At 47.8% G+C, this 22113-nt stretch overlaps 1 protein-coding gene across 3 annotated transcripts; it reads right to left on the reverse strand.

The window, feature by feature from the left end:
- Window positions 1–1990: 1990 nt before the first annotated feature.
- rcan1b (regulator of calcineurin 1b) lies at window positions 1991–20828 on the reverse strand. 3 transcript variants are annotated; one of them, XM_080024440.1, is made up of 6 exons: window positions 20803–20828; window positions 19992–20070; window positions 18620–18762; window positions 5646–5819; window positions 5279–5438; window positions 1991–4145 (listed from the first exon to the last, which is right to left on the reverse strand). In XM_080024440.1, the coding sequence occupies exons 3-6, from the start codon at window positions 18737–18739 to the stop codon at window positions 3955–3957; spliced, it is 645 nt and encodes a 214-aa protein (XP_079880566.1). In that variant the 5' UTR covers window positions 18740–18762; window positions 19992–20070; window positions 20803–20828; the 3' UTR covers window positions 1991–3954. The 3 variants fall into 3 exon arrangements, with proteins under 3 accessions (XP_079880566.1, XP_079880565.1, XP_079880567.1); XM_080024439.1 differs by lacking the exon at window positions 20803–20828 and adding an exon at window positions 20207–20369; XM_080024441.1 differs by lacking the exons at window positions 18620–18762; window positions 19992–20070; window positions 20803–20828 and adding an exon at window positions 7955–8648.
- Between the last annotated feature and the right edge of the window lie 1285 nt (window positions 20829–22113).

A 22113-nucleotide genomic window follows, 5' to 3' on the forward strand; every position in this document is an offset into this window, starting at 1 on the left:
GTAAAAATATGAAAATATAGTCTGTATATCCAAAACATATGCAGTATATGTAAGTAGATGTTATTTCTCAGCACAGAATGAATTTTACTTTTGTTCTATACTGTATACACAAACACACACACACACACACACACACAAGCTCTGTGGTGGTTCTGGCACCATCTGCAGGAGGGGGAGCCAGTACTGGCTGAATTCACATGGGATGCAGCTGCAGGAGATTGGGGTAGGGAGTCTTTAAAAGCCGCTATGGTTCTGATCTCTCTCTCTCTCTCTCTCTCACCTGACAGTGGAGCTGGGTCCCCCAACTGTACAGGGTAAGGTTTCTGGAGTTTTGAAAGAAAGTCTGTTAAATTAAAGAATTTATGTGTTGAAAAGACTTTTGGTTTTTGTTGTTGCTAAAAAATAACCCAGTAAACACTGTTCATACTGCCCACCCCTTTCCTGGTCCATCAATTTATCCCGCAAACCTCACAGACGTGTGACAATATCCATTTAGTGTTATTTTTAATGCCCCAAAATATTATAAAATACTATAGAAATAAATTTGAATACCGTCTCAAATCTAGAAGCTTGTGAAAGTTTTACTTATAAGACTTTATCAGTGACTCTTGATGGATTCTGCAAAATGGCATTACGCCACTAGATGGCAGCACAAGGCCCTTTGTCATAATAAATGCATTACTTTATTTATTTATTTGCATCTATTGCCACTTAAAGTTGTGCTCTAAATGGGTTATGGGAATTGTGAGCAAAACGTGGTTTTAAAAAAACACAATGACCTGCGCTTTTACTCAAATTAGATTGTGCTTCCTCGAGGCTGTACAGATTAGAGCAGTGACATTCAACCCCCCTGTACCTATCGTCATATGCAAACTAAGGTAGTTCATCATAAACCAGGGAACACTCACATTCATTTGCGGCTTTTATTGCCTATTCACACAGGTTAACAGGGACAGAAAGGTGTACAATGGAAACAAATATGAACAAATTATATTATTGATAAAAATATATTATCCTATTAGATTTAGAAACTTAAAATAAACATTTGCAATTGTATGTCTAACTGGCGCTTAACCGATCAGCCCCAACATTAAAACCACTGACAGGTGAATGAATAACATTTCTCATCTTGTTCCAATGGCACCTGTCAAGGGATGGGATATATTAGGCAGCAAGTGAACAGTCAGTTCTTGAAGTCGACGTGTTGGAAGCAGGAAAGATGGGCAAATGTAAGGATCTGAGCCACTTTGACAAGGACCAAATTGTGATGGCTAGACGACTGGGCCAGAGCACCTCCAAAACGACAGGTCTTCTGGGGTGTGTTCCCGGTACGCAGTGGTTAGCACCTAACAAAAGTGGTCCGAGGAAGGTCACCGGTGAACTGGTGACAGGGTCATGGACGCCCACGGCTCATTGAGCGAAGTCCAGCCCGTCTGGTCCGATCCCACAGAAGAGCTACTGTAGCACAAATTTCTGAAAAAGTTAAGCAGCAATGGAAGAAGGTGTCCTGGTCTGATGAATCCCATTTACTTCTACACCGTGTGGACGACCTGGGTTAGGGTGCGATCCGATGGAGCATTAGTGGGATGTGCTGGAACAACGAACCCGGTCCATGGGGGCCCCACCTCACAACTTCCAGGACTTAAAGGATCTGCTGCTGACGTCTTGGTGCCAGATACCGCAGGACACCTTCAGAGGTCTTGTGGAGTCCATGCCTCCACGGATAAGAGCTGTTTTGGCGGCACGAGGGGGAGCTACACAATATGAGTGGTTATTAGTGGTGGTTTTAATGTTGTGGCTGAAGTGTGCGGAAAAAATGAAGCCTGGATTTGATACATTCAACTACAGTTTGAGAGGCCCAGTGGGTTTCAAAACAAATTTAGACATTAAATAAAGTGACTTGAAAAACGTTTAAGCATATTTACATAAGACATAAGACTGTCAGTTTAAATTTTTTGAAAAAATCAAATGAGGACAAGGAAACCACAGCTTAGGAGATGGTCGAGTCTTTATTCGATGGAAAAAAAAAATCCACAAGGCTAATTACTCTTTCCAGATATATGAAATTAAATAGAAGTAAATGTATCTCCTAGAAATGAACGGGGGCCGCTGATTCTTTGAAATAAAAAGGTCTTTTGGAGGTGTCAGAGGTGCATGCATTTCACAGTGCTGCTTATACAAGCTCTCATGTCGGGGCCAGGTGCTCTAGCGAAAAAGAATAAATAATCGTAATAATTAAAAAACAAAACATTCTCTGAGCCAACGTCTCAATTCGTCCCCAAGCATCGGAAACACAGCGAGGCTGAGAAACGGTTAATATCTTACATTTTTCTTTTTACCAAGCCAAGACAACAGTGAGTTAAAAGTTTGGTTAACTAGTTGCTTTTTTTTTTTTTTCTCCCCAAAGTAGTAAGTACTCCTTGAGCCGTTCTCATCCAGGCAGCGTAGCTTTTTTTTTTTAAATTTTTTTATTTAAATTTTTTCCTTCCTCTCCTTGAAAATCACATAAGTCAAACGTAGGAACCCAACACAGCAACGGTAGAATACGTAGAATGCAACTCGTTACCAAAAATGTAGACGTACACCTTTTTTCACACCGCTGTCCCCCACCCCCCAAAAAGAGTCCTCCCTGGGTGGGTGCGTAAAATCCTTCTATGAGCACTTATTCGGTATTTGGGGGGGGGGCGACAGACTTTTGCCAAAACGAGACACACAGAGAGACCGAGACACACACTTCTACCGTGTGCACAGTGACGGGTGCACACGTTAACCTACGTACAGTGGTTCTATACAAATGTCCAGTAGAAATACAGTACAGGTACGTAAAGTTCTGAAATATGACGAGATAGGAGCGACAGGCAAATCCTTTCTACTGCGTTTCCCTCCTCCTCTTCCTCCTCCTCCTCACGCTTGCAGACCTTCTTATTGGTTTCCTCCCACCAGCAAAAAAACAAAACAAGATACTATTTCAAGTACCCTTATAATCAACAACCCAGGTACCAAGTACACATGGGTGAGCCCCATTGTTAAAACGGCAACTACAAAATATCATAGTTGGCTTTCGTGGTACTCGGAGTTTGGGCTGTTGGCGGGGGGGGGGGTCCTACGAGTACAAATAAAAACACCTACGACCGCTGCCAGCGTATAATGCAGCTCATCCCACCTCATAGGATCCAAGCGATAGTCCTTCTCGACGGAGCCGTCCGCACAAAGAGACGGGGGTCTGCGTATTGCGTTGCCGGGCGGGACGAAGACGACGACGACATCAAAGCAAAAAAATGGCCGCCACCGAGCCCGTACACGCGTTCGATTGTGTATCGCTCCAACTCCTGCCCCCTCTCAAACGAGCCTCCAAAACATCGCCCGACTTTAACATAGCACCCTGGCAACGCCCGTCCGGTTTCCGGAAAAAAGAAAAACAACCCGTCAGAAACGGCAATGTCGAAAGTAGTAAAAAAAACCCAAAAAAAACAAAAGACAGCTTTCCACCTTTCCGATCGGCTCGTTTCCCTAAACTGTTGCGCTTGTCTCTCGAGTCTGAAACTCGCAGGATACAAGACGAAACTAAAAACCCCACCCGCGCGACGGCGCGTTACCTTCTCCGTCATCCCTCGTACTCTCTACCACAGACGCTCTCTCTCTCTCTCTCTCCCACATCCCCCGCGTGAAATGCGCGACGCGGCGGCGGAGGCGCCCTCTAGCGCTCGCCGGAAGCGATGACGTCACAAATCTCGAACATTTTTCCCCTCAAAGTTTTTTCGTGTCGAGAGTGATTTCTTTTCTTTATTAAAAAAAAAAAAAAAAAGGTATTTTCAAACATGGATTTCTATTTCTTTTGAAGCGCTTTTCCCTCCCGTCGCTTCAGAAGCCACGGTTGAAAGCCGAGGTTGTATTTATTTTTTAAATTTTTTTTTTTCCCGGGGGAGGGGAGGGGCGGCCGGTTGGGGAGGGGCCTCACTGCTTGACGCCGGGGGAGTAGTCGGGGCGGCGCGTCTGGATGATCTTGGGCCGCGGCGGGCGAGCCTTGCCGTCGTCCTGGTCGCTGTCGTCGGGGCCCGAGCTGTCGCCGCCGCGCTCGTCCTCGCACACGTGCACCACGACGCTGGGCGTGGTGGGCGTGGCCGTGTGGAGCTCGTACTTGTCGCCTGAAGGGAGGGGGCGACGGGGACAGAGAGTTATTACCAGAGACAGGACTCTCCAAACGAGCCTCCAAAGACTGATCACAGCGCTCGGCTTGACTTGCCAAGATCAACACCGTGGGCTTAAAATCACCAAGATCAGCGGCATAAGTGTTGACGTTTTAGGGTTCGGGTTTGAGTCTTTTATTTGTTCTGAATTTTGAGCTTGAGCGAGAGGGCGTTTCTTTGTGCTTGCAGGCACGTCTGCCCATGACGACGTCGGATGCAAGTCAAAACCGGTATTGGGTTAAAATTACTTTTAAAAGTAACTTAGTTACAAAAGTTACATTAAAAGATTACTGCCATTAAGATAAAGATACAAATACTTTATTAATCCCTAAAGGGAAGTTCCAGCGTTGCAGCAGCGATGACATACATGACAAAACACATCATAAAAATGTAACACAATTATTGTTACGATACAGCGTTACCGGCTGATGAAAGTAACTGGTTAGAGTACTTTTGCGTTATCCAACGCATGTTGGTCAGGTTATATTGTCCAGAGGGGGCGTGGCCTACTTATACAGCTACCTTTCAATATGTTGACTGGACAGTCACTGTGTAGTCTAACTCTGTAGGAATGCCTGAACAACATCCCTTACAGCGCTTTATGAACGATCATACTTCATGCAATTCAACTGCGATGAAAAAAGGTTCATTATTTGAAGTACCTGAACGTGAATACACACCGCTCTCGTCCCTTCCACCCGCAAATTCAAAGTAACGCCAGTACTTCCACGAGGCAAAATCTGCGCACGGTGCCATCGCGCTCGCTGAGCTACGAGTGCGCAAGGACGCAAAAGTCAATCCATGAGGACGATCTAAAGCTGACCTTTCACCTCTAGCCAATCATGTTTGTCGCTACGAAAAGAAGGAACGTTTTAACAGTAATGGATTGCTTATTTGGAAATGTAATTAAACCGATTACTTCAAATGCAAAACTTACGCGTTACGTTACTCGTTACCACAAAAAAAAAAGTACTCGAACGAACGCGTTGCCCCCAACACCGGTCAAAACTAGTGCTGCCTCCAACCCAACACAGAGGAAGAGGCACTTCCTGTTCCCGGCGCGTCAATAAGGAGGCTCCTGCTCCTTTTACCTGGTCCCAGCTTGGAGATGGCGCAGAGCAGGTCGTAGTTGATGACGGGCGTGGCGTCCCGGGACTGCTCCCAGCCCACCGGCGGCGAGGCCGGGGGCGAGATCAGGAACTGCTTGTCGGGCTTGGGGGGCTCCAGCCGGGGGCTTCCGATGTGGACCGACTGGCGGGGGAGGAGGGGGGGCAGAGGGGAGGTTGTCTCGTCATGAGCGGGAAACGCAAGCAAGTACGGACCCGACGCTCAGAAAACTGCACGACGTGACCACGACTGAAACCCCAGACAATATCAAGCAGCGCCGAGGCCAAAAGGTTGCTGAGCTTTAAAACAAAATAAATAAATGATGGAAGTCACGACGGCACAAGCTCAAACCTGGGCAAAGTAGAGCCTCATCTCTCTGCCGTTGAAGTCCGTCTTGTGCAGCCGCAGTCGGGCCTCGGCGGCGGCCAGCGCGTCCTGGAAGCTGATGCGGATGCGCCGGAACGAGCGGAAGTACTGGAACTGGACCTCCGGGTCAAAGGAGCGGAACAGGCCTTCGAAACTGGCCTGTGAGGAAGAGGAGGAGGAGGAGGAGGAGGAGGAGGAGGAGGTCAGTCCTTCACTAGAATCAGTCCTCCACTAGAACTAGTCCTTGTCGAGAACCAGTCCTTCACTAGAATCCGTCCTTCACTAGAACCAGTCCTTCACTAGAATCCGTCCTTCACTAGAACCAGTCCTTCACTAGAACCAGTCCTTCACTAGAACCAGTCCTTCACTAGAATCCGTCCTTCACTAGAACCAGTCCTTCACTAGAACTAGTCCTTCACTAGAATCCGTCCTTCACTAGAACCAGTCCTTCACTAGAATCCGTCCTTCACTAGAATCCGTCCTTCACTAGAACCAGTCCTTCACTAGAATCCGTCCTTCACTAGAACTAGTCCTTGTCGAGAACCAGTCCTTCACTAGAATCTGTCCTTCACTAGAACCAGTCCTTCACTAGAACCAGTCCTTCACTAGAACCAGTCCTTCACTAGAACCAGTCCTTCACTAGAATCCGTCCTTCACTAGAATCCGTCCTTCACTAGAATCCGTCCTTCACTAGAACCAGTCCTTCACTACAATCCGGTCCTTCACTAGAATCCGTCCTTCACTAGAATCAGTCCTTCACTAGAATCAGTCCTTCACTAGAATCCGTCCCTTGGCTCCTTTAAACATAATCATTAATCACTTTGAATGAGCTGTGGTAATGTGCTTATAATCACTCGATAATGAGTCCTAGAAATGAGACATTTCCTTGGTCAATTTGAGTTTTGCCACGGCTGTAATGGATCTTTCAAAAAGGGGGGAAAAAAAAAAGAGAGACATTCTAAGTCAAGATTCAGAACGGTGCCTCTCTCTCTCTCGCGTCCATATTGATCGCGGTCATACCAACGAAAAACATTTCGGTGAAAAGATTCCGTTGGTCGCATTGATTGTGCATTCAACCCCCGAGCGTGTCTTCAAACAGTCTTTGAGGAGGATGAAGTGGTTGGATTCAATCCGGACAGGAAGGAGCCCAACGTTTAGAGAGAGTGGGCTCTTCCTCCCGGATCCTATTTTTATTTTTTCTTTTACCATTTTTCCTTTGTGCTGAACCTGGTTAGAACACGAAACACACATCAAACGTAGGTCTCCAGCTGCGATCGTGCTGATAGTCCACTGTTTACATTCAATACTGGAACAAAAACTGCTCACAAAGCGCCGCGTCGCCTTTGAATTTTTTTCCCCCATTTACTGTTTTGAGGCTAAAAATAAACTGCCATCAGTGAGCAGGACGCTGCTCAAGCATAATAATAAAAAAAATAAATAAAATCAAAAAATAACATGTGGCTATGATTCATTAAAAATGTCTCCTTATTAGCGGATGCTATATCTGTCCCTCTTCTCAGTACGAAAGAATCTGCAGCTTGCCTTTGTCTGTTCCCCCGTGTGTGTGTGTCGCTTGCGTCACTGAGGGAGAGCTATGGCCTCGATATAAAATGACAAATTACTGTTGGAAAATCTAATTAAGGAAGAAAAATGAGAGACAGATGACCTTTGCGCGCGCGCACGCACACGCACACGCACACACACACACACACACACACACACACTGTCCAAAAACAGGACCACCTCTGAAGCTGCAGCAGAGGCTGCTTTGAAGACCGTCACATGGAGGCATTTGTTGGCTGATTTCTGGCGGCACAACAGACTACTGAACCTGGCTGTCATTCTTGCCGATCACTATGGCAACCTCGACCCTCGTGCACTTGTCAGCGGACTACTGTCCATTCAGCACTCAACAGCAGGAAGAGAACGACGACGGCACGGTGTTGTCACCAATGTGTTGAAATGCCTCCCGGTAGGCTACTCAGGGAATTCATTCTGTTGGAGACGTTCTTCTGGGGATAACAGATTTGACTTCACCTCCGCAGGCCGACATGAATGTGTAGTCAAACCGGAATGCTGCGAGGGAGGTAAATGCGCCAAAGGCTCAGGAAAGTAATGGACCCTATTGGCACTCAATACCAGCCAACTCCGAATGACTAAAAAGTGGTGCATCCTTCGGGCAGACGCCATGACACAAAATGTTTTTCTTTTTTAAATAAAAGGCCGGGGCCAACACGTTTAATCCAACACGGTTTCAAAAAGTCGCCCAAAGCTCGCCGGTTGGGTGTTCTTACCTGTGCGTCGGGACGGTCAAACACCTCCTGGTGCGCCATGGAGGCCACCAGGCAGAAGCGGTTGCACTTCGTGGTCTTGATGTGCATGATGGGTAATCCTGGAAGACGAAAGCGCTTCCACCTGAGGGCGGCGTGCGGGGCCGACGCCGAGCTCAGAGGGGAGGACGAAACGGACAGGAAGGACGGCGACGACGAAGAGGAAGGGGGGAGTCGGGGGGGTTCGGGGGCCGTTGCCTTCCCCAGGGTGACGGGAGACCCGGGAAGCGGTCGCTGTTTCGTCTGGTTTCCCCCAACCGCCTGCTGCTCCGCTCGCCCTGCGATCGATTAAGCCCCTTCTCCTCCCTTCGGCGCTTCCTATCTCTTCTGTTTATTCGGGAGATAACTGGTTGAAAACGATGAATATATCCTTAATTTATTCCCTAACGCTAAACGTAAACCTGCTCTGTTCAGCGGTGGAAACGAGCCTGCAGCCGCAGAGCCAGTGGGAAAGATGAGTGTGTAGTGTAGCCTCCTGACCCAGATTTCCAATGCTAACACCGCCTGCAAGCCGGAGCGACGAGATGAATGGCTTTGACTGATCGACCCTCCACTCGTCCACAAACTGACGACGGCACTGCGGTCGTTACACAATACTGTCTCCGTCTCTGCCGCGCGGATTTCCTCCTTCCGAGCTGGCAGCCGTCTCAGTCTTATCCTTCTCTCTCCTGCCACACGGCCGCTTTTATGAAGCAGCCGGCGGCTGACGCACGTCCCGCGCCTCCTCCCTCCCTCCGTTCTGTTCACTCTCGCAGTGTCGGTTACGCTCAGAGCCAATCGGGTGCTAAAGGGGGGCTGGGTAAGATCCCGCCCCCCTCCCTCCTCCCTCTTTCCTACTCTCTGGTGTCAGACAAGTCTCTCCCACTCTTGTTCCAATGCTGACTAATCAGAGAGAAAGAGGAAGAGAAATGTGTGTGTGTGTGTGTGTGTGTGAGAGCAATTTGAGAATAGTAACACAGCCAACTGTGTGCCCCTCCCCATTCACAAACACAATCCCACATGCGCGTGCGCACACACACACTTGTTTCACCCTGTTAAAATGTGACAAACTTCATCTCTGTCATTGGTGTTCCTGAATGGAAAATATGGGACAATGAGCTTCTCACCCAGGATTACACACACACACACACACACACACACACACACACACACACACACACACACACACACACACACACACACACACACACACACACACACACACACACACACACACACACACACACACACACACACACAGAATTAACAGGCTTATCAGGACACTCAACTATTGAGTGCTTAGGCAGAGTCTTGGAAAACACACGTCATTCTGAGTAAATATGGATGGAGGAAAGACAAGGGGACAGACAGACAGACAGAAAGAGAGACTCACAGCCAGGAAGAGAGATGGAGACAGACAGAGGGGAAGCTAAAGAGCGACAGAGAGAGAGAGAAAGAGAGCGAGAGAGAGCGCTCACTGGGCTTGAAATAATGCAGAATGGAGAGAGAGAGAGAGAGAGAGAGAGAGAGAGAGAGGTAAAAGTGACACAGCGCTCATGGAAAGTACACAGTTTGATAACAGGCTTTTATGGGGTATTAATAGCAGAGAGAAGTGTGTGCGTCTCCCGGGTGTGTGTGTGTGTGTGTGTGTGTGTGTGTGTGTGTGTGTGCGCGCATTTTGTCGAGGCCTTCATTCAGTTACAAGCAAAACAAGGCTTTGCCAGCCCCCAAACGCTTACACCTGTCTGTGTGTGTGTGTGTGTGTGTGTGTGTGTGTGTTTATAGAAATGCCAGCGTGCGAAAGACAGGTGTGCGGGCACACTGTTAATGAGCGCAGCAACAACGGTGGTGTTGAGAACGAGATGCCCACACGCTTACACCGGCGTTTACTATTTCAATCATTTCCAATTGGCTGAGTATTGATTCTTTGAGAGATGAACCGTCCACACTTTTTGCAGCTTCTCTTTCCTTTTTAAACAAGACAGTTGAGAACAAATGAATCATTGTGCCAGAAGAGTGTATATGCATCATGAGTCACACTTCTCAAAACAATGCGCATCACACGTCAGCCTTTCCAAGTTTCTAACTGTTTCCACTGACAAACCAAATGCAAAAATGTCAAAAGCAGGAATGTCACCAAGAATACAACAAGTACAACTTGCGTGTCTCATATGTGACACACAACCACCATGAACAATCATTTAATAAGCTACGACCAACTACTTCATCAGCACAGGAAAAACAGGCTGCGTCAAGTCTTGGAAGGTCGTAGGTTTGGTTATAGCTCAGTGGGACAGAGGTTTCCCCGACCATGCTTCAAAAGAACAAATGGGTTGCTTTGCTGTCTCACCTCACCTGACTTGACTTGAAAATGTATTACGCGATCATGTGTGACCCCACCCACCCCACCCCAATCAGTTAGCTAAGCCAATCCGTTTGGAGGACTAAAGTTGAGTTGTTTTGAGCGGCCAATTGCGTTTGCCCCCATGGAAAGAAAGCCCGCCCCCTTGATCCAAACACAAACACGTGCAATTATACACACTAAGTTATTTTCCACCTCTGGGTGGCGGTGGCCACGATGCCAAGCACTGACAAATAAATACCAAAACCTAAACCCCACCAGCTTGACTGGACGACCCCAGTGTCAGTCGCGCGTGCGCGGCTCACAAGGCTCTGGCCGACGCCTGCGACCAGGCCTGGAATGGCGCACTTCATAAACTACGGCTATTAGAAGGCTTGTCGCCGGACTATTTCCGACACGCGAAAGCGTACAGAGCGCAGGTGCGCGGCGAAAAGGACCGGCGGAGCGCTGCGGTGCCATATGTTGGCGTGGTTGCGAGCGCGATGGAAAATGTGTGCGCGCGGAAAAGGGGTTGTGGCGCAATCGCGGCGCGCCTACGGAGACCGGAGCCCGGCGCTCTCATCTAAGTGCTGTTTGTTAAACATTACCGTGTGAGTATGTGTATGTAAGGTGCTAATCATCTCCAGACTTTAATCTTCCCCGCTGCTCGTCGCGCACATGTCTATGTGTGTGTGTGCGTGCGTGCGTTGGGCGCGCTCAGCCCTGCATTTTTTCCATTGCTATGTTTTGGTTTCATCTTCCCATTTTTTCCATTCCCTCACCACCAGATAGCCCCACGCGTGTACACACACACACACACACACACACACACACACACACACACACACACACACACACACACACACACACACACACACACACACACACACACACACACACACACACACACCTACCTATATAGATCCTTCCACTCGGCCAGGGAGAGAGGGGAGGACGGAGAAGAAAAAGGAAAAAGGAGATTTGAAGGACTGAGTCCCCATTCGGCTGAGTTCAAAGCCGCTCTTTTTCCTCTGCGGTTCAACTATCGCGCTGATCAAAAGTCATGAGTTTGGGACAGTTTGTTTCCCGTTATAACTCGCTGGCTGGACTTTGCCTCCGCTGTGATTCGTTAACACGGAGCGTGTGGATGGAGTGTGACCTAATAACGGGGGGGGGGGATATCTCTCCCTTTGTTTCTCCTTGTGTTCGAGGCCGGGGGGGCAAACAAGAGCGTGTCACGGGCCGCGCCCTGCGAGTGCACAAACAGTTTATTCCAAATTTGCAGTTCTTGGGGCGCGGCCCATGCATGGCCCACCGAGAACACGTCTCCCTCAAGTCACGCAACAACAAATAATGACAATAAAACGCGATTGAAAAACGTTCATAGTTTGCCATCTAGATGTTGTTTTTGAAGCCATCGACGCCACCTGCAGACAATTTCTAGTCCTCTTTCACTAATTTTTCCTCCAAAACACACAAAAAGTGTACGGGGTAATCAATATAATAAACCACCGTTAGGCTACTAGCTGTCTGCCACAAAAGACGACTCATCGCTCAGTCAGTCCATGCATGTCGCCGAATGTCAGCTGATGAACCAGGCCTGCGATGGAGGAAACACCAACTCACTGAAAGATACAAAAAAAAAAAAAAAAAGTTTCAAGGTGACCTTTCAGAAAATATGGGGTTTTTCAAGACGCTCCTGTCCATGGCCTGTGGGAATTCCGCTCCCTTGAATTGCGGCGGGAATGATATGAATCACTCAGTGGAATGACAAGTAAAGACTCCTGGAAAGGGCATTCCGAGACACACTTTTCATCAAACGAGTGTAATTAAGGATACGCAAAAACAAACTTACATCACATTTCCACAGGGTTAATGGCCGAGCACTCACACAAATTCCATGTTCCAATTAGTGGATTTGTCTCGGAATTCCAATTAACTACCTTCGCTCCTTAAACAGAACTGGCAAATTGGCGCGCACACACACACACACACACACACACACACACACACACACACACACACACACACACACACACACACACACACACACACACACACACACACACACACACACACACACACACACACACACACACACTTTGCCATATGATCTCTTAGCTGAGGCAGAATTCCTTGCAGACGTCTAGTGGAAAAACAGCAGGATGGATAGAAGGAAACAAGACACACCCACCCACACACACACACACACACACACACACACACACACACACACACACACACACACACACACACACACACACACACACACACACACACACACACACACACACACAAGTCACCTATTCATTAGATGCTCTTTCGACTTCCCCCTGCTTTTGTTTTGTGTTTTCCGTCAACGTCAGCAAGGCCCCACAACACCAGACTGGGTCAGCTTGCTGCTTTGTGTGTTAAATAGTGTCTTTGTCAAATTGCTGTTGCATAAGTGTGTGTGTGTGTGTGTGTGTGTGTGTGTGTGTGTGTGTGTGTGTGTGTGTGTGTGTGTGTGTGTGTGTGTGTGTGTAAATCTGGTCGATTACGCGTGTGTGCGGTTGTCAGATAAGCCCAGTTGAGTGCAAAATGTTTTAATGCAAGACGCCGACTGAGACGCTGGTGTAGGGACAGACAGACAAAGGAGGACAGAACATGAACCGGAACAACGTTGTCGTTACACTCAACGGGAGCGACAGCAATGGAAGGAACCAGAGAGGAAATTTGAACTCCGCTACCTGGCGGATCAACCGTGACCGAAGCAACCAGCACGTAATATTTTGACCAATTACAGGCGGGTCAAATTGGTCGATGGTTCACTTTGGGGAACCGCACACACACCCAGCCACACAGAAAACTCAAACCACTGTCTTTCTGACAGTGTCTTATTGCTAGAAAGCTTCCGTTTCAGTTTAGCAGAGCATTCCAGGTGCAGTTACAGCCTGGAGCCACGTTCCAGGGCTGACAAACGGTAAAGATGCGCAAGTGAATGAGCGTGTCTAAAAAACAAGGCCCTTGCTCAGATACTGGGGCAATCGGTAAAATAAAGGACTGTTTTGTCAAGAGGCAGGCAACAAGAAACAGACACATGATAACAAAAAGCCAAATATAACAGTCCCAGAGCAAAAATAACTAGCATTCACACAGATGTGAACCACATCTGTGTGAACCACACACATTTTTCCTCCCACCCACCCCCACCCCACAATCACGTTGTTAAAGGGAACATGGTCGATGGTTTCCGAAAAGATTCCAAGGCATGGTTTCCGCAGTATGACTTTCCGCCGCCTAACTGATGTGCTCGGAGAGGAATGTGACACACACACACGCACGCACGCACGCGCTTTGAATCATTACCCAAAGTGAGAGCATTCCCACTCCACCTGCCACACCTTGCAACTGAGCATGTAATGACTCCGTCACAGCCCTTCTTTCCTCCTTCCAGTGGAAAGCTGCACGGCTAAGCCTCACTTTGACTCAACGCCGCAGTGTTAATTCCATATCATTGTTCCATCTTATTTCGGCGGTGTTGGATTGCCGTGCATTTTTTTTTTCTAATGCGATGAGACCTTTTTCATCCAAGTTAATGACGGTACAAAATATGTATCCTACATTTTATCCTCCATATCCATTTTACTTTCGGTATTTTGAGACAATTCAGAGCTTAGTTCAAAGTTAATATTGAATATAAACTGGACGCCAAATGAACAAATAACAAAAGAATGACAGGTGGTCAGAACGAAAGTCAAAGCAAAATCCAATGTCCCCTTGTGAAAATGGACTCTGCCCAACCCCCCTTCATTTTCCTCTGAATTTCCCTCCGGGGATTAATAAAGTTGTTATCTTATGTTATCTTTTTGCAGATATAGCTATGACAAATGCTAAACTATAGACAAATGCTTCCTATAGTTATTGATTAGTCTCAGTAGGGTGGAGGTATGTTAGCCCGCTCCTGGCCCGCTGACATTTGCGGGTACAGCAGGTTGGAATGAGAATGTACTGTATGGACGACAACAACATACTGCATAGTAATCAGCCTGAAACAGACTGACCTTTTTTATTCCCGTTTAGTTTTACCACCGAAAGCTTGTATCACATCTACAGCCATAACATTAAAACCACTGACAGGTCAAGTAAAGAACAACGATCACCTCGTTCGAATGGCACCACAAATGGTCCAGGTGTGGGATCTATCGGGCATAGGGATGTTACAATTCTCCAAAATCCACGATTCAATTCGATTTCAAACTTATGTATTCCCCCCCCCCCCCCCCCCCCCCCAGCACTGACGGCTATGTCATCATTTAGCCCCTTTCGCACATGTGACCCACCACAGCAAAAGCCGCCATCTCGCGCATTTCTAAAATGGCCAGGAGCAGCCAAATAAGTTGAAAAAAACTTTGAGGGAAAATGAGATTTTTCCAGATTCATGTTTCTTTGTGGTTTTTTTTAATCTCTCAATGTATTTTCAAAACTGAGTTTGATTTATAAACAGTAGAAAATGGTAAACCGTGGAGTTAAACATTCCCGTTAGATTACATGGGGAAACACAGTTCACTTACGCTTACACTGAACAGCGCTGATCGATTGTTTCCTTTAAAGCGACCGTCCAGGTGAAGATCATTCATCCATATTCCATGTGATGTGAAGTCACAATGTGAAACCGTTTTGATAGAGTTCAACCTTTAAATTGTTCTACTTTCACACACGCTGAGCCGTTGTTGTGAAACGGCGAAGAAGAAAAAGCCTTTGTGTCACGCACCTACGTCCCTTCCGTAAACAGACGTTTAAAGCGCAGCACGGGGTGTTTCGGTCTCACTTGTCTGTGAAAACGTTCTTCTCCGAATCGTTAAGGATTATGCCAAGCGGGTGGTGGAAGCTCTGAATCATATTTCGGACCTTAATCTGACTAGTGCGATAGATCCGAGTCAGTGTTAGCAGCGCGTACCGGACTTCATTTTCCGTGATGATAGTTCTCCGACAGCGACGCGGAAGATGACGGCGTTGCTGAATCTGATATTCATCCGGACTTGGAGAACATTTCAAACAGCGGATTTCAAACTTCATGTGACGATTAAACTGAATATTTCCAAGAACCACCGGTTGAGACCGACGATATCCCCGTTGTTGTTACAACGGAAGGAGTTGATGACGTGATGAAGTCCGTTGAGGTTGGTGCAGATTTTCAGATTTCAGATTTTCTGAGACTCATTTTGTTGTGCTGTCCGTACTTTCAAACTCCAAAATAATTCCACTTTGATAAAACATGTATATTCTTACTGTTGAACAAAAGCTTTTTTAAAAACAAAATTAGTTGCGTGTTGTTGAGCTGTTCGTGACTGGCCCATTCAGCAGTATGATCATTAGCCATGAGGCTTTGTTTGTCCGCTAACCCCATTTGAATTCCGGTGTGGGGGAAAGCTTTGGAGGTGATTATCTCAGAAACACGGTTTGCCACACCCTTGTCATTAACAAGTGTTTGCTTAGCTTCTATAGCTTTAAAATATTTGCTTGATTTGCAAAAGTGACACCTCGCTGAGAAGCTCTGATTCTCTACTTTCAAATGATGCGGGAAAAAAAATTGAAAGCCGCCGAATGACTCTAAAGTATGTGGTGGGTCACATATTCCCCGACAGATCTTTCAGTCAGATTCATGGGATTTCATTGCGCTGCAGGGTTTCGTGAGAGCCTCCGAATTGTACACCAAATTTACCATTTTCAAGCACGCAAAGTGAGAAAGTGAAACTCCTGCAGCGCATACCACCGCAGCGGTGCAGGTGCATGCTACTTCCTCTTCCATTTGGATAACAGGTCAGGTCAGTTTATTTTATTTTGAAGCTTTAAATAGGCTTTTTTGGGAAACAGTAAATTAAAAAAAAAAAAAAAGGTTCTCAACATTTTTTTTTGACATGGAGAACACTGAGGCAGTCTGTCGTTAAGTCTGCACATTTTAACATCCCTAGTTTTTACATGTTTTTAAATTACATAAATGCACTGTATTGTAATTCCAATAAAAAAAGACCATAATTAAATGCGGCACAGCAGACCCGCCCGGAGCCGACCACAGCTCGCCCAACTCTGAAACAAACTTCATGAAAGTCGGTTCAAAGCCGGGTGAGCCACAGTCGACTCCGTGGACCACATGGGACAATATTACCACAAAAATACAGGCTGTGATTTCAAAGTTCGAAATCGAACGCTCATTTAGATTGATTTTCGATTTCAAATCGGAATCACGACACCCCTAATTAGGCAGCAAGTGAACTGTCAGTTCTTGAAGTTCAAGCGTTGGAAGCAAGAAAAATGGGCAAGCGAAAGGATCTGAGCGACTTTGACAAGGACCAAATTGTGATGGATAGGCGACTGGGTCAGAGCATCTCTAAAACCACAGGTCTTGTGGTCCTGGTATGGAGTGGTTAGTACCGACCAAAACTAGTCCAAGGAAGGACAACCTGTGAACCGGCAACAGGGTCATGGGCCCCAAGGGGTTAATTGATGCACGTGGGGAGCTAAGGCTAGCCCGTCTGGTCCGATCCAACAGAAGAGCTACTGTAGCACAAATTGCTGAAAAAGTTAATGCTGCTACGATAGAAAGGTGTCAGAACACACAGTGCATCACAGCTGGCTGCGTATCGGGCTGTGTAGCCACAGGCAGGTCAGTGTCCATGCTGACCCCTGTCCACCTCTGAAAGCACCTAAGCACCTGGGCATGTAAGCATCAGAATTGGCCCATAGAGCAATGGAAGAAGGCAGCCTGGTCTGATGAATCACATTTTCTTCTACATAATGTGGATGACCAGGTGTGCGTGCGTGGTTTGGGAAGAAGACAAGCCGGCGGACGCATTGTGAGGTTCTAGGGCCATGTTCTGCTGGGAAACCCTGTGTCCTGGCATTGATGTGGATGTTACATTGACACGTACCACCGTCCTAAACATTGTTGCAGACCAAGTACACCCCTTCATGGAAACAGTATTCCCTGATGGCAGTGGCCTCTTTCAGCAGGATAATGTCCCCTGCCACACTGCAAAAAAATGGAACATGACAAAAGAGTTCAAGGTGTTCACTTGGCCTCCAAATTCCCCAGATCTCAATCCAATCGAGCATCAGTGGGATGTGCTGGAACAACAAGCTCGATCCATGGAGACCCCACCTCACAACTTCCAGGAGTTAAAGGATCTGCTGCTAACGTCTTGGTGCCAGATTCCACAGACACCTTCAGAGGTTTTGTGGAGATCATGCCTCGTCAGGTCAGACCTGTTTTGGCGGTACGAGTGGGCCCTACACAATATTAAGCAGGTGGTTTTAATGTTGTGGCTGATCGGTGTATGTTCAAACATAGACACACCCAGACAGACACCTCCAATTTTGGATATTACCTCACTGAAGCAAAATGGTGAAAGAAAAGTCACTAACATATTTAGTATTCACCAGGTATGCTCCCGGTTCTGCAGCGAAAGAGCTGCAGGGAAATTGGATTTTGGTTCCACATATTTGTTTGCGTCATCAATCGAGCCCCACCGATGCCAGATTTTCGGGTCCGATGCCGATCCCGATTTTGGAGAGTCCCAGCCCATTAAAGACTCTATATTTTAGAACATTTAACTTATAAACAAATGAAACTTAAAATAAAACACACAGAACTTTTTTGATGGATAAAAAATGAATTAAATTGCATCTTTTTTTCCTCCTGAAAAAAGTTATTTTTCCATGTTTCCAATGAACGCACATCGCTTCCTGCTTGGAGAGTTGTGTCTAACCCTGAGTGTAAACAAAGATGGATGGATTTATAATGCCTCGTCACACTTCTGCGCTTGTTTTGGCGAGTAACTTAAAAGTACTGTAAAACAGACAAGAACAGGATAAACAATTAGTGTTTTGTTTAGTATACTTGAAAAATAGGGACACATCACATCGCATTACTGCCGATGCTGATGTGGTCAAATAATGGACACATATCGGCCAAACCGACAAATCGGTCGGGCTCTAGTTATTATCGCAGTCTTGGTTCTCCACAAAGCACCCCATGCAAAAGTTCAGTCAATTTCTTCAGTTATTATTACAGCTGCACAATCACAGATTCTCTCAGATCATCAATACTCCAATATGAAGCTTATGGGAGCCATCAGCGAAATTGGTATCAATATATGAGAAAACTTCACCAAAATGCCATTAAGAAAGGCTCTCTCTCTCTCTCTCTCTCTCTCTCTCTCTCTCTCTCTCTCTCTCTCTCTCTCTCTCTCTCTCTCTCTCTCTCTCTCTCTCTCTCTCTCTCTCTCTCTCTCTCTCTCTCTCTCTCTCTCTCTCTCTCTCTCTCTCACCTTCAGACTGCTGTCACTGAACAGATCGGCCGCTACTTTGCAGGCGATGAGGGCGTTCGGTAGATCGGTGAACTGGACGTCCACCGTCGCCTCCTGGCCGCTACATTCAGACTGCTGCATCGCTGTGTTAATTGGACTCTCCCCTGCAGAGAGGAGCAAGCCATTTTTGAAAGGGATTATCTGCATCGGCTGCATTAGTACAGTACACTCAAATCACCCGACTGGGAGTAACATCTGCCCGATCTGAACTTGAACGTAGCCCTTTGATTCAACTACTGTGCTAGTCACACACTGTCCAAAACAAACACCGCATTCAAACACAAGGTGGCTCATATCTGTACTCGGTACCAGAGCCCCTTGGGCCGAAGGTCGATGATCGACTTTGTAGTTGTTTCATCGGACCTGGGCACAGGAGCAGAGCTGTCTACCCATCACCACCTGGTGAGGACCCGGATCAGATGGCGGGGTAAGCTATCGGACAGAACCGGCAAGACCAAACAGGAAGAGTGTACGCTTGCAACCGTTCCTTTGTGATTTCAATTCCCACCTCAGGTGGAGCTTCTGCCACATCCCGACGGAGGCTGAGGACATGAGTCTGAATGACCCTGTTCAAATCTGCCATTGTGGAAGCACCTGCTTGGAGCTGTGGGCAAGAAGGTGGAAGCTGCCTGTTATAGCGGCAACCCAAAGGAAGCTGCCAAGCTAAAAGAATGAGCGGCAGGCCAGAAAGACTGCAGCTGACCCAAGCATAGTTTAAAACCCAAGCGTGTACCCTAGTTTAGGTATCCTACAGTCATATTCGGCGGGAGGATAAGAGGGAATGAGATTGACAGACGGGTGGGTGCAGCATCCGCAGTAATAAAGACAGGCTTCTAAATAAAGGCTTCTCTCTCCACCGCGCAGAGAGCCAGCCGAGGACGCAAAGCTCTTAAATTTCCCGGTCAATCCTCACCCTACGGTCATGAGCTTTATAAAGGTCCTGGATAGAGGCGGCTGAAGTAAGGGTTACTCGGCGGGGAACCTGGAGCTCAGGCTAAGAGATCGGGCGAGCTGCTCCTCCGCATTGAGAAGAGCTTACGGAGGTGTTTCACCGCTCGTTGGAGCTTTAGCGGGCACGGACAAAATGGAAGGAGACCCCCGGGCCAGACCCATGAGCTACAGAGGGATCACAGTCTCTCAGCTGGAACGGGAACTCCTCAAAACGCCCCCGAAGAAAGTTTCTGGGGGGGGGGAGAGAAGTCTGGGCCACTCAGCCAAGGCCGCCGCCCGCACCACCCCGGTCCCGGATAAGCAGCAGTGGACCAACGACCTGATTCCGTTTCCACACACACGATGTATTCACCGCTAGCCAGTGATTCGCTTGTATACGTACCGGTGGTCTTCGCTTACGCCGGCGCTTCAGACCGCAGACATGACAACACGACGCCGCTCCAGCCGACTCTCCATAAACCCTGCAACAAGTGGAAGAGATTCGAGTGAGAACACGAACAGCGGCGGCGGCGGCGGCGCTAGTACCGTGCGGGACCCGCGTTAACGCTAGCAACTTATTCTGAGGCTGGAGCTCAACCTCGTAAAGGCAGTACATACACCCCCGGAAGATGACCTCCCCGTGCGCGCTTATTGTATTTTTTGTTATTTTTATTTTATTTTTTTTTCCAAAATTGAAACGCCGCCGCGTCTGCAGCAATGTCAACCCTCCGGGAGCGCCGGGGACGTCACGTTCCGAGCGACGGCCCCGAGCGACGCGGAGAGAGGAAGTGACGCGCGGGCGGAAGCGGCCGACGAGAGGCGAGCTTTCCGGTCTCCCGTTCCACCGACCTGCAGACCAGGCGGGTGGCGGCCGCCCGCGGCGTTCACCGCTCCGCGCCGTGGGTGGCACCTGCACCCGGACGGAATAAAATACAAAAAAAAAAATCGCAGCTCCGACTTAGGGGGGGTGGTGCGGTGCGGTGCGGTGCGGTGCGGTCCGGTGCCGTCTGCAGACGCCAGACGGCACCGCGCCCCTCCTCGTCCGCGTTGTCGTTGCCGGCGCTCGGGAATGACCGACCGGCGAAGTCGATCGCGTCCCGTCGCTCGTACGGAGCGTAACGGCGAGTTTCCGGAGTTCCCTCGTCGGAATCGAGGTTTCGGTCGTCGCGTTATTGTCGGCCGCAACGCCGTCAGCCGCCCGACGCAAGACTTACCGTGCGCTACGGGAGCGCGACGAGCGGTTTGTGGCGCCCGCGGAAGCCCCGAGTCCTTATGACGTCGGGCTTCGTTTCGAGGGGGGGGGGAAACATGCTCTGTTCCCGGCGCGGCGGAGGAGACGCGCTGCCCGTGGCGCCAGAGCGCAGCAGCGACGTCTCCGATCGGCGGGGTCTCGCTGTTGCCCCACGGCAACGTTTGCCGCGTCGTGTGCCGGCGCCGGGCTCCGCGGTCGTTTCAACCGCGACGTGTGGCGACGCCGTTGTTCACGAGATCAACTCGATGAGGGTTGAGGGAGAAGCGCGCGTAACTGCCGGTAGGTTGGAAGTTGTCGGAAAGGTGTCACGGGCCACGGCTGATGGGATCGAGTAGTTTCTTAATAGTTCTACTCACGGTCTTGTCTAGTTTGTTTTTCCAAGATTCAAGATTTTTATTCGTCACACACATACACAAAGATTCTATACATATATGCAGTGAAATGTAATGCAACGCACCCGGTGATAACACACAATGTCCTAAGAAAAGTTTATTTCTAATAGCCCAACTAACTGACTCCTAAAACGTAATACAGTAAGTCGAATACTTACAGAATAAAACAAAAATATATAGAATAAAATAGAATACAATAAAAATAACATGAAATAAAATAGAATAGATAGAGGGAATATGTATATGGAATAGGCAATTATGTTTATACAGATATGTGCATTAAAGTGGCATGTGAATGTGAATGAAGTGAGGTAGCGTTTGGGATAATACAGCACAGTATACAACAGTACAGCAGTACGGCATCACGAACAACCCTGAACAGTGACACAGTATGCGGTACATTATGCTACGTTCCCGATAAATAGGCCGGTCAGGTTTCTCCAAAAATGACCGCCTCCATGCATACATGGAGCCAATTCAAGAGGAACAAGTTGCACGTTCGTCGGTTTGCCCCCTGCGGAAAAAGGTCCGCAACAGTAACTCCACGACGAATAAATAAACGGATGCATAAATGTATGGTGTATATTTTATATGGTTTCTTAAAAAAATAATGCTCAATATCGCCCGCACTGGCACACGGAAATGAAGGCGATTCAACGTTAATGTTCTAAGTTACACGTGCGTTTACCTTGTTATTACAGGGCCATAGTAACGGCAACCAAACTTAAATGCATCACTTCAAATGACCGTCATGTTTAGTCAAATACGTCATCATTTTCAATAGTTTTGAGGTGCTGAGCTCAAGGTGAACTGAAAGGGAGTGAAACTGGAGTAAAGACTGGCACCAAAGCAGTACCAAGACACATCACTTTAATTGTGTG

Source organism: Zeus faber (assembly GCF_960531495.2).
Source record: "Zeus faber genome assembly, chromosome: 2".
NCBI lineage: Eukaryota > Metazoa > Chordata > Actinopteri > Zeiformes > Zeidae > Zeus > Zeus faber.

Coding starts and splice junctions, on each gene's coding strand:
- rcan1b (XM_080024440.1), bottom strand. CDS start 18,739: ATGCAGCAGTCTGAATGTAGCGGCCAGGAGGCGACGGTGGACGTCCAG. Junction 5,820..18,619: donor TCAGTGACAGCAGTCTGAAG/GTGAGAGAGAGA, acceptor TCTTCCTCACAG/GCCAGTTTCGAAGGCCTGTT. Junction 5,439..5,645: donor TGAGGCTCTACTTTGCCCAG/GTTTGAGCTTGT, acceptor CTCCCCCGCCAG/TCGGTCCACATCGGAAGCCC.